Source organism: Crocodylus siamensis, chromosome 7 (genome assembly GCF_052110815.1).
Source record: "Crocodylus siamensis isolate JL-2025a chromosome 7, ASM5211081v1, whole genome shotgun sequence".
Taxonomy (NCBI): domain Eukaryota; kingdom Metazoa; phylum Chordata; order Crocodylia; family Crocodylidae; genus Crocodylus; species Crocodylus siamensis.
This window is the reverse complement of record NC_143401.1, coordinates 46,182,504-46,195,598: the sequence shown is the minus strand read 5'-3', so window position 1 is coordinate 46,195,598 and position 13,095 is coordinate 46,182,504. Positions and strand designations below refer to the sequence as shown.

The window sequence follows — 13,095 nt, the reverse complement described above, 5'->3', positions numbered from 1 at the left end:
TCAAAATTGGTTTGGAAAAGCCTCGGAGAAAGATTTGGAGATTCAGGGAGCTGGACCTAGGCTCCATGCTGGTAATTGGAGGGGAGGGGGACTGGAGGAGGGGGGGACCATGGGGTGACCCCCACCAGGCCCCAACCCCTGCCTGATCCTCTAGCCCCCCTAAACACCCCCTGATCCCCACCCTCACTCCCAGCACCATCAAGAGTGATCCCCACTGCCCCACACTGCGTGGGTGGGGGCTCTGCCAAATTCGGACCAATTGATTTGGGGCAGTGATTTGAATCACTGAATTGAATCAGTGTCCCCTGAATTGGATGAATCTGAATCCAAAGCGAATACAGGCCTAATATTTATCCTGGGAAACAGAAAGGGAATTTAACTGTAATATTAGACTTAACTGATTTGGCTCAAATCGGTTTATGCAATGTCTGTCCCAGAGCCCTTCCTGGTTTAAGTTAAATCAGAGCCATCTAGCATTCCAGTTGCTTTGCAACTCTGGGCAGGGCTCTGCTCTCTGCTCCAGCCCAGCTCAGCCCAGCCCAGCAGGGATGGCCCCTCCCTTCTGCTCCCTGGCTGCAGCTCCGGCAGAGACTGCAGGTACACCAGGGTCTGCCTGGCTTCCTCCTGCTCCCCCCAACACCACTCCCTGCTCAAGCAGGGATTCCCTCCTCCCCTCTGCCTTACACAACTCTCAGCATTAGCTAGCATACCACATGCTGGCTGTGGTCTGTGCTGTGGGAGACAGCACAAAGGCAGACAGGACAGTGTCAGCTTAGGGGCTTTTGAAGCTAATCAACAGGTAGCTGGCAACATCCCTTCATTTCTTCCTTGGAAAAAGTTGTTTGAACTAATGAGAGAGGCTGTTTTTTTGTTGATGCATTGATAAATGCTAACAACTCCCTAAGCAGAAGCCAGGCAGATGCCTGCAGAGACTGCTGAGCTCCAGCAAGGCAGCAGAGGGGAGGGGCCAGCCCTGATATGGAGCAGAGAGCCTCGCCCAGCCAGAGATCATTCCAGGATGCCTGGGGAGTCTGATTTATCTTAGACCAGCAAGGGGTCTGGGACAGACATTGCATAAACCCTGTTTGAGCCAAATCAGTTAAGTCTGATACTACATTCAACCAGGTTTGTCTCAAACCAGTTTCAGCCATTTTCAAACTGGTTTGTGTGCACTGAACATCTGTTCTGTTACAGGTTTAAACCAGTTTCTGATCACTTAAATCGGTTTATGTGTAATGTCTGTCTCTAGCCATGATGACCTACAACCATCCTGAACAGTGGAAAAGTAAGAGATTCAGCTAAGAGAGGGAAGCGATTTAAAGGTCTTTGTGCCTGAAAGGAATGGAGGAGAACATGCACTGAGAAAACATTATCAAGGAGGAAAAAGAGCTCCTTTCTTTGGGGAGTTAGCCTGTTTGCTCTTCCTAGATGTACTCCCTCAGAATAGTCTTAAAACGATTTACGTGCAATGTCTGTCCCTAGCCTATATGGTTACAAGATTATAAGGTTGTTAAAGCAAGGACTTCAGTTTTCACAGGACAAGAAGACTTAAGGATAAAATCAAAGAATTACCTGCACCCTCCCCAAGAAATTAAAATGAGGTTTTTAGGAATCTGTAGCTTTGATTGCTTCTCCTTGCTAAGGGGAACATTTCCAACCCCAGTGTTGTTCAAATAGAACAATTATGGAAAAATTGTAAATGGGAGAATTTAAATTTGTGTGCATGTTTCCTCTAGAAAATAGCAGAATTGTAAACAAGTTGATCTCATTCGTATCCAGGGAGCAAAATAAGAACAAAAAAAAAAATAATCCTGAGTTTTTTGGTTGAAAATAGTAAAATATAATATGCTGACTTAATGTAATGTAACAAAAAGAAAGTTTTCTTGTATAAATGGTTAACTTGCTGTGTATTTTCTGGGTATAAATTTTAGTGTTTTTTATATCAACAAACAACCAGTAAACACATGAGAGAGACATAAATTCTACCCTCAGTTACAGGATTCATTAAATTAGTAGGACTTCTTAAGTCTTACTCAGGGTAGAATCTGGCTTATAATATTATTGCGAGATGATCACTTGTTGCACCTAATTTGCAGAGTGGATTGACACCGCTTCACCTGGCTGCTCAAGAGGACCGAGTAAACGTAGCAGAGGTTCTTGTTAACCAAGGGGCTGTTATTGATGCACAGACAAAGGTATGATTAACCACACTACTATATAAATACACTTATATTAAAAATGCAGCGAATACACATGGTATTACCTAAAGGAAATGTTTAAAATCTATAGGTTTGACTCATTGTTACTTCAGTTTTACACTTGTATAGATCCAGTGAACTAATAAGCATACAACAGCACGAAATCCACCAATATTCAGTTGGTGTATTGGGGCTGTTCAACTTGCAGAAAAGGTGATTAAGAAGGAACATGATAGCAGTCTTCAAATATTTGAAGGGCTGCCACAAAAATAGAACACATTTTCCCCCACTTGACAGAGTAGGATGTATATCAACAGCATGAAATTGCAGCAAAGTAGGTTTAGTTTGGATAAAAGGAAAGCTTCTTCACTGTTAAAACAGTGAGGTAGTGCAATAGGCTGCCTTGGAAAGTTGTGGAAACTCCTTCCTTAGAGATTTTCAGGAGTGTGGATAAGTGGTGGTTAGGGATGATCTAGGAGTAGCAATACCCAGAGAGTGCTGTGAAGAGCGACAGCTGGGAGCCCAGGAGCCTGCCATTCACAGATCGCTAGGCATTGGCGATGCACATGGTGTTCACGCGGGTGCACGTGCACCCCCTGAGCTTGGTGGTGCACCCCCTGCAAAAAGCGCTGCCAGTGCCGCCTACGGGCAGTCACTGTTTGGCATCCACCTCCTCCTTGCCACTGACAGCATCAGTGGCATATGCAGGCAGTCCCTGATCACCACTGGCCACCATTGACACTGCCAGCATCATCTGCAGGTACTTGCTGATCGCTGGTCAGTGCTACTTCGATTCAGAGCCAATTTGGAGTTTGGCTATGGGGAATAAATTAGATATCTATAACTTTGTTGTTTTTTGGCTGATTCAGATGAAACTTGCAGGGATGGTAGCCTCTGCTGAGATCATGGAGCCAGCCAAGTTTCAAGGTGATAGTTGCTGGGATTTCTGGGAAACTGCACCTCAAAGTCCTGAAAGCAAAACTAATGTCACGTGTATGTTAAGCAACAGGGTGGTAAAAACTGCAGGGATGGTAGCCCCTGCTGAGGCCATAAAACTTGTCAAGTTTCAAGGAGATAGGTATAGGCGTTTCTGGGAAACTGCACCTCAACTCAGGGGGGTTGCACTCCATGTCAAAGAGCAACTCACATCATCGAGGATTAGCTTCAGGTTAGAGGAGGGTTGGGCAGAGACACTGTGGGTCAAACTACAAGGGGGACATGGTGAAAGGGACCTTACAGTGGGTGTCTACTACAGACCACCCAACCAGGGGGAAGAGCTGGACCGGGACTTCTCTGGTCAGCTTATGGAGGCGGTTAGGTCAAGGGGTGTCATTGTCATGGGTGACCTAAACTACCCAGACATTTGCTGGGAGGAGCAGACAGCCAGGTCTGACTGCTCACATAGGCCCGGTTGTATGAGCATTCATGGTCATCTGGCCAGGTGTGGGGGATTGAAAACTAGGTAAAGCCTCACCTCAGTCCTCGGGAAGATTGTGGAGAAAAACATCAAGGAGCACATCTGTGGGGGACTAGCAGGGGAGATCATGCTCAGGGGCAACCAGCATGGGTTCATCAAGGCAGGTCCTGCCTGACTAACCTGATTGACTTTTATGACCAGGTAACTAAATCCTTGGATGATGGTGTCACCATGGATGTAGTCTTTCTAGACTTTAAGAAGGCCTTTGACAGTCTCTCACCCCATTCTCATTAATAAATTAAGCGACTGTGGCATTGATGTGTGCACAGTTGGACGGGTAAAAAACTGGCTGATGAGGTGCATGCAGAGAGTAGTGGTGGATGGGATGTACTGAACCTGGTGAGAAGTGAGCAGTTGGGTCCCCCAGGGCTCAGTCCTCAGGCCCGCACTGTTTAACATCTTCATCAGCGACCTGGACGAGGGGGTTGAAAGCACATTGTCCAAGTTTGCTGATGACACTAAGATGTGAGGCAAGGTGGGTACACTTGAAGGGAGAGAGAGGCTGCAACTAGATTTAGACAGACTACAAAAGTGGGCAGATGAGAATAGGATGGGGTTCAATGTAAAGAAATGCAGGATGCTGCACCTTAGGAGAAGGAACCCACAGCATACATACAGGCTGGGGAGTTTCCCTCTTGAAAGCACAGAGGCGGAAAGGGATCTTGGAGTCATTATTGATTCCAGGATGAACATGAGTGTCCAATGCCAAACTGCAGCCAGCAAGGCCAACCATACCTTGTCATGCATCCAAAGATGCATCTCAAGCCGGTCCAGAGAGGTGATACTTCCCCTCTATGTGACTTTGGTCAGGCCACAATTGGAGTACTGCATCCAGTACTGGGCACCACACTTTAAAAAGGATGTGGCCAGCCTGGAGAGGGTTCAGAGGAAGGCCACCCGTTTGGTGAGAGGGCAGCAGGACAGACCCTACGAGGAGAGACTGAGGGACCTAAACCTGTTTAGCCTCGGCAAGAGGAGACTGAGGTGGGACATGGTGGCTGCCTACAAACTCATCAGGGGAGGTCATCAGCAAATAGGAAGAGGCCTATTCTTCCCAGCACCACCTGGGGTAACAAGGAACAGTGGTAATAAGCTGATGGAGAATAGGTTTAGTTTAGAGATCAGGAGGCAATATTTTACAGTTAGAGTGGCTAGAATCTGGAACCAACTTCCCAGGGAAGTGGTCCTCGCCCCTACCTTAGGTAAATTCAGAAACAGGTTAGATAATCACCTGTCTGGGATCTTGTGAACCCAGCATTCATTCCCACCCGTGGCAGAGGGTCAGGCTAGATGATCTGTTCAGGTCCCTCCTGACCCTAGCTACTATGAAACTATGAGTTCCACCAAGTCTCCATATCCTGCATGATTTTCTGTTGCGGGATGCTCAGCTCTGCCTGTTTCTCTCGCAGCATCCTGCCCCGCTTGATGCTGTGGTGGAAGTAGTCCACCACCTTCCTGCATTTCAAAATCATCTGGCTTGTAACAGTAGTGGTGGCGGTGCCATCAACGGGGGCCCTGTCCCCCTCCAAGGCATCCCTCACTATGAGGTGCAGCCTGTGTGCCACACTGCGGGTGCCAACAAAGTTGGCATCACAGATAGCCTTCACCATATTGGCCCCATTGTCAGTGATCCTGGAGCCACCCCTGCACCACGCAGTTCATTGGCCCCCATGATCTCCCTTGCTGTGTGGGACTCATACAGCACCTTAGCTTGGAGGAGAGCCCACCGACGGCATGACTGATTCCACCTGTGCCCTGTGAGGGAGAGGTAGGTGTGATCGCCACCCCTGCTGCTGCAGATGTCAGAGGTAAAGAGCAAGGCTACCTGTGGCCTTGCCTTGTGCAGCTCCTCCCTCAAGTGCTCCCTGAATGCCTCATACAGGGAGGGCATTACTGTCCTGCTAAAGGTGGTGCATGTGGGCACTTTGTAAGATGGGGCCAGAAGCACTATGAGCCACCTGAACCCTGGCCCCTCAAGTAGGGAGAAGGGCTGGCTGTCCAGAGCAAGCATCTCCCCAGTGGTCTGGGTGATCTCACTCGCCTATGCAACTCACCCCCATCTGCTGCAGCTTTCCCCCGCTGGTCCAGGGTGTCCTGCTCTGCTCTGGGGAGAAGGGGACTTTGGAGTGAGCAAGGGACTGCCCTTTTGGCAGTAGTGCCAGGCTGAGCAGCAAGAAGAGCAAGGGGGTGCTGCCTCCTGAGATGCATTGCCATGGTGGAAAAGTGTTTCACGTCCTAGCCTCGGCTGATGTGCCTTCGGCAGGGCTGGCAGATAGCAAACCTGGGATCATCTGCCAGCTCAAAATGCTCCCATACTATGCTACTCACCCGCTTCTGGGTTGAGGGTGAGGATGGTGCCTTTTGCCACTCCTCAGCAGGCTGAGGCACAACAGCAGGAGCAACTGCCTCAGTTGAGCCACTTGCCTCCACAACCTCAACCTCCCTGACGTACCGCTTTCCGGAGGAAACCTGGGTTCTAGGGGAACTTTGAGGCATGTGGAGAACAAACTCTGATTCCCCTTTAGTCCCCAGAATTGCTTGAGCCAGGGCACTCAGCACCCCTGGGTCCAGCTTCAGCTCCTCCTCTGGCAGTGGGAGGCTCATGCTGAGAGATGATATTGGGGTGGAGGAGACAAGTGATTTCACTGCTAGTGCCTATTTCTGGACTGAGGGGAGGTGGTGCAGGTGCAGGGATGTCAGGTGCAGGGACTATTCCCACCTTCTGGGTTCCACTGGCAGCAGAAGTGTTAATGCTGCTTGGAAAGAAAATGCAGCTCTAGCTCTCCCCCTACCCCCTCTCCCTCCCCTGCCTGAAGACCTGGCACCTGCCTTTCCAGCACTCTTCATATTAATCTTTCCTGAGCTGCAAAAGGTGTGTGTGTCACTCCTTTTGTGTTGTGTGTTTTCTTCTTTTGCATTGCAGGCGTGCACTGAACCCTGGTTTGATTGTTTAAGTCACTAATAAGTATGAAGGCCTATGTAAAAAATGTGTGCTGTCTATCTTCTTCTTCTCTGCTGGGATACGTTTATTTTTTATGAATCCTGAATGTGGAGTGTAACTCTGTGGTGTGCTTTATTCCCCCTGTATTGTGTGTGTGCATTGGACTCTGCTTTGATTATTAATAACTATATATGGTGTCTTCTTCTGTGATGTTCTATTAATATGAATGTGTGACTACTACTGTACTTCTTGTTCTTCTTCTGTGTTGTAATGTGTACCTAAAATGATATCTCTCCTTCTAAGACCCTGAGTTTTGTGTTAGTCTCAATCTGAATCTGACTTTTGTGTTGTCTTCAGTCTCTATGTAAACTAACTATAATAATATTAATAATGAATAACTACTATATATAATCTGACTCTCTTCTTCTATGAATATCCTTCTTTTATGTGTGCATAAGTGTGTGTGTGAAATCTGTGTGCCTCCCTGCACAGTGATGGATCACGCTGGCAGGGAAAACACTGAACTTTCTATTTTCAAAGTTTGCAACAAAAAAAAGAGAGCAAATATAAATTGAAAGAAATTAATTGGATAGTTTTAAGTAAAGTGATTCTAAGGTAAGATCAGCTAAATCCTATCCAATCCTTTCTAACAAAAAAAAGGAGCAGGCACGTTGCAACTGCTGACTGAAACAAGCCAGGCAGCATAGCACCTTTCTGACCCTGTTCTTGAGACAGAACCAGCTCAGGAAAAGCAGAGCAAGCCTGCACACAGAGGCTTTTGCTGTTTCTATGTCCCTCCCTCCAGACACTGTAGTTGAAAAGGCAGTCAGAGAGAAATCATGCTCACTGGCCACCTAGACATGTCAGTCTTTCCCCCCCTCCTCCCTCTTCCCCCCACTCCCCCTCCCTCTTCCAAGTTTCTTTTTCTCCATACAGACAGACTTCCAAATCTCCGAATCACAGAATCTTTTCCAAATCTTTTCCGAATTGATTCAGAAGCTCCGAATCGATCCAGAAAGCCAAAAGCAGCTAGCAATTCAATTCGGATATGCAGATTCAGCCTCCAAATCATCTGAATCTTTTCCGAATCCAAATCACAATCCGAAGCTTCGTACAGCCCTAGTGTTTAGTTTTTTTCCACGCTCTGGGCTTTGCTGGTTAGCTCTGGGGATGGGAAGGAACTCTTTCCCCTTCTCTTGCTGCAGGTGTAGGATTTGTTGTTTTTTTTCTTCTTTCCTCAATAAGCGTTGCGTGTTGGCTGTAGCCAAGGCTAAGGATTTTGGTGAGGATGTTTCAGTGCTCCTTCAAGAGATAAAATCTGGGGGTTCCTGGTTAGATGTTGTGGTCCTACTGCCTAGGGTCATCTCAGATCAAACTGATCATCATATTAGCGGGCAGTAAGGAATTTTACTCTGCAATCCAAATGTCAGGTCTGTGGGGGAGTTTTGCCTTCCTCTGTAGTTGGGGGCATGACCCTCTTCCTAAGATCCCCTCAAATATTAAACAGCCCCTGCTGTGGCACAACATTGACAGTGTCCTTGTGCCCTTGCTTTACCTACATCAGGTTGAGGTTTTCTTGGTGCCTTTGGGCTACATGTCTTGTAGTTTTTGTGACACAGCTGTTTGTATAGTTTTAGGAATATGTTACACATGCACTTGTATGGGATAGTTTGTGTAAGGCTATTCCTGTTTTGAACAAGGTATTGGACTAGATGACCTCCTGAGGTCACTATCCTTTCTAGCTCTACTTTTCAATGATTCTATGAAATAACACAGAGATTAATCAGTCCATATCAATAAATTATTAGAAAATATACTTTCGAAGATGTAGAACTATATATTTAATACTTCCCAGATTTTTCTTCCATAGCAAGGACAATTTGTATATTTATTTTTGAAATCTTGTCTCATGTTTGGCTCACTTGTGATTTTAATTGCATTTTACTGTTGTGTTTCTTTGATTGAAGGAATTGGGCAGCTAGTAGGATTTGAATTGTGTTTCTTATTTAAGAAAACTTGCATAAATGCTGGAGCTCTGTCCTTTCTTTCAGCATGTGGTGGTGCATGCCCTGAACTCCCAGTAGTGTTTTTGGTTGTGTGCTGCACGTACTCAGTTCTACAGTATCCAGCTGACATCTGAAAAAATAGCAAAAGGGTAAAGTGTCTTTGGTTATCACCATGAAAGTACTTCTTGGGGAGGTTTGTTTTAAGCAACATAAACAAATAAATATAAATTATGTACTCCTGATTATTAAGCCATTAGCAATGATTTACTCCTAATTATGAGATTTTATAGCAAGTAAAAGATGGTTAATAGTGCATACCATAACTCCTCTTTGCCATGAGCTAGGTATACTAAACAATGTATCCATCCATAAATAATTCTTCTTTCTTGCCAAAACTGGTACATAAAGACCACTCTGTACTGCTGGAGGATGATTCAGCCTTCATGTTTGCACACTTCTGATTTTCTTAGACGCTTCCCTTTGCCAAATTATAGAGTGGTAGGATTTTTAATGATACAGACAATTGTATTCTAGGAAACAGAGTCAGCATTATCAAACTAATTGTGTCCAACATACAAAATTCAAACTTAAACTGAATCCTAATAAAGGAAACAACCCCTACATTGGGCCCTACATTGCTGTCCTCTACTACCACAAATCTGAGTGGGAACTTTATGTGGAGCTCTAGGGCATGTTGGCCTAATTTATCCTTATGTTTATGTCTTTAATATAAAGTTCAAAGGCCTTAATTTTCTTGAAGTGTGGTACTTGATTCAATATTTAAACTCCTGAATAAAAGTGGTCTTCCAGAAGTGCTGCTCATTTATTTTGGAAAAACCTAGACCTGAAGAAGTACACTCTGTGCCCAGAACCTTTTCTAACATCTTTCCCAACTATATGCTTGGCACCAAAAAAGTTCTACCCTCTTGTATATTTCCTGGACCACCATAGCTCTTAACTCCACTCCAACCCTATGAAAAAATCTGTCCATACTCAGCCCTTCTTTCAGACCACTTTTACTTTGGAAGCTAAATATAGTTTCAGGTGCCAAATTTAGGAAACTAAGCTTAAGATTATGGCCTTTGTGTATAAATATTTTATGCTAGATAACAGCCAGAAAGGTGCTTAGATGAGGATTATACATTTCCTGAAAGAACATGTTTTCTATCTAGTCAAATTTTTGGTAGTATAGTAAAGCATGTAGCACTTACTGTGCTTAAGCTTTCTTGAAAATTTTGGTCCAAGTTTCTCAATACAGAAACAGAAGAAGAGCTGCATTTCTACCTTGTTTAGGAAGATGGATCAAGAAACCGCCACAACAGGCACATCTCCAGTACAGCATTGTGAGCTAAACCCACAACTGAATCCAAAGTATTTTAACTGTACATGTCTTTACACACAGATGCTTTATAGTGCTGACAGCATAATCATCAACATCACTACTTTAAATAGTGGCTTTCATATTAGAAATGCTTTAAGTCACCTAATTTTCAGAGTAGCTTTATTGAGCAGATATGTATATTACGCTTGGGTTGTAGCTGCTGATTATATTGGCACTAGTGCCTTAATTTTGAAGACAGAATGGAGCAAGTTTCTGTCATAACAGAACCCACGTTGTCATGGGGCGGGGTCCCAGGAGCGGCCGTGATCTCTCCTGGCACCCCCTACCATGCGAAGTGGGTGTCCATGCACCTTCATTCTCGCCCGCCACGTCTTTGATGCCAAAAAGTATTAAGGGAGGCTACCTTTTACCCCCTTGAGCATGGTGCCCCTTGGCGTACTCCTGCCGGTACCCTGTCTACTGACGATTCTGTGTACTCCTGCCACAGGACTATGCATGGCTCCTACCACCCCTTATACCACGCCCCAAGCCTCTCAGTTGTACCGGACATTGTTGAGTCTATTGTCTTCTCTTAGCGGCCCTCTCCAGGGCCTCTCCCCGTACGCTCACCCCCTCCGGGGCTTCTACCCGTACGCTCGCCCTCTCCGCGGCTTCTATTCCTATATGCCCTCCCTGGGGCCTTGCCCGCACTCACGCCCGCAATCGGGGCTCAGGTGACCGTAGCCATGCCTGAGCCCCAGACTCCCTTCTCAGGTCCTACACCCAACTGGGGCTTCCCACAATTGGGCTCAGGCAGCCTCAGCCTTACCTGGCCCCAGACCCCCTTTTCTGGGTCTTGCGCCCCACTGGGGCTTCCCACCTGCGCCCACACTGGGATCCTCCCGATGCTGCCCACACTGGGGCTGGGTTCGAGACACCCCACAACGCAGCACCACTCTCCAGTGCCAGGAACCCCCCCACTACTGGGGAGCTCCCATGAGGCCTCCTCCACCCCTACAGCCTCACCCAGTCCTCCTGTGTAACAACAAACAAAACCATCCACCGCTCGGCCCCAACTCAAGCTCAAGCCTCCTGGCCCAAAACATAAACCCTAAGCCCTCTGGCTAATCATCATTTCCATCCCTGCCAGGGGCTCCTCGCCTAGTATCCTCGCCCACAAGCTGCTCAGGCCATCAGGCTCCTCACCTCGGCCTGCTCCCACAGAGCTCCATCTTCTGCAGCTGCCAGAGGGGAACTGCCTCCTTGGCCTCAGCCTAGGCTGTTTATATAGGCCAGGCCCTGCCCCCTTCTGGTCAGCTGACCCCTGTGGTTGCCCCGGCAACCCACACCTGTCCTTCTTTAGGAGCAGGCACTTCAGTGCCCTGCGACACACATGCTATACACAAGACCAGAATAGCAGTTGTAGCAGCTCTGGGTTGCTAATCTTTGTGAGGCTAATCCTGCTTACGAAACCAACCTATTAACTTATGTTAAACAAAAGCAAAACTCTGGTTTGAGTTGTGGAACATTCTGTAGGTGCTTAAGGCAATGAAGTGATGCATTGTACACAGCAATGCCAGAAGGACAGACTACATCAGGTGCCTGAGCTGTGGTACCCTTGTGGGGGTGGGGAGGTGAAGGGAGTACACCACCCCAGCATCTGGTCCCACCCTGTGGTCCAACCTTCCTGCTGGCTCCTTCTGGCCCCACCTCACTTCCAGTCTCTCACCTGCCACAACTTTGTGTTACCTTGCTTGTTGGGAGAGGTATGCCTGTCCCTGGGGCCAGAGGTAACCTCGCTGGTTGTCTTGCCTGTCCAGCTAGGCCAGCCCCCCACCTGGGGCCTGCGCTGTCCCCCAAGTGCATCCCCTTTAAGAGAGTGTTCCTGCAGACTTCTGAGCACCTGTGGGAACTTCAGCTGGACAGCCTTGGTTTACTGTCTGAGACTGCAGCTCCCAGGTAAGGGCCCTGCCTCAGTAGCAGTCTCTCCTGGAGTTCTAGTTTCACCCCATCAGTCTTAGCTCTTCTGGCTTGGGGCTAGCTTCTTTTGCAGGGGAGTGCCACCCATGTCCATGGCCTCCTTCACCTCTGTAGCCACAAGCCAGTTCTTTGTTATAAAGTGCAAAATGGAACATTAACACAAGCCAGCTACTTCACAAAATAGTTTTCCTTAGGGTAAATTTTGCCCACAGGCTCTACCGCCCTTGTAGCCATCTCACCCCAGCTCCCCTGGGTGGGTGGGTGGTGGTTTGCTTGCCTGCCTGCTTCCAGGAGCCCATCTGTCCTGCCACATTCAGGGCCACCCCTGGCATAGTCAGAGACTGGGCTTATATTTCCATGCCCAACCTCCTTCTAGCTATGTGACTGAATCTTCCGCACCCAGGAACCAGGTACAGTTAATTACCTTATTAGCTGTCTGGCCTTTTTAGTCCTTGGCTCAGTCCATATGGACCACTACTTCTTGCTGCTCTTCCTGGCCCCAGCTTTCCTACCCTCTCAGGCTTTCCTAGTAACAGAGGAAGGTGTTCCCTGTTACACAGTAAAATTCCTATTTGTCTCTGGTACAAGGGTTCTGAATCTGTCTGTCTGGAAATAGGATGAGGCAATACAGGAACACACCTGACACAAGCCTGTTAAGCCTTAGTCGTTAAAGGAAGAATGCCTGAACCAGCACCTTCTTTATGGCTGGAAGCCTGGAATTAATCAAAATTGTTTGGGTTCTTCATTTATTGAAACACTATAGCATTCACATAGCATTCTGCCAAGAGCATGCCTGCCACATGGGGTGAGCATCCAAAATAAGTTATATATGTTTGTTTTTTTAAAAGAAAGAAATGTCTATCATGAGCTTGTGGTAAATAAGGTGCATAGTTTACAAATGTCTGACCTGGTCTGTGCCAGGTGACTGAAAAGCAATGGTGTGTGACCTGGTTACTACTTCCACCATTTCTTTTGCTTTGTCCTTTTCAGTATGGATTTCACCTGATTCTGGATCTTTCTGTAACCTCAAGTAGCTCACAATGTTACAGCCAGTACAAACCTACTGTCTTGATTTGGTTTAAGGCAGGGGCTGGCAACCTGTGGTCCGTGGTCTGGATCCAGCCTGCAAAACAATTGGACTCATCCTACAAACAGGGGTCTTCGGCAGTGTT

General features: G+C 47.0%; 1 protein-coding gene across 5 annotated transcripts in view; it reads left to right on the top strand.

The window, feature by feature from the left end:
* Window positions 1-13,095, top strand: part of ANK3 (ankyrin 3) — a 378,647-nt gene that overhangs the window by 217,813 nt on the left and 147,739 nt on the right. For all 5 annotated transcript variants that reach the window (XM_090056583.1, XM_090056581.1, XM_090056580.1 and 2 more), the window contains exon 18: window positions 2,097-2,195. In XM_090056583.1, the coding sequence (XP_089912709.1) occupies window positions 2,097-2,195 (99 nt within the window). The remainder of the gene's footprint in view (window positions 1-2,096; window positions 2,196-13,095) is intronic.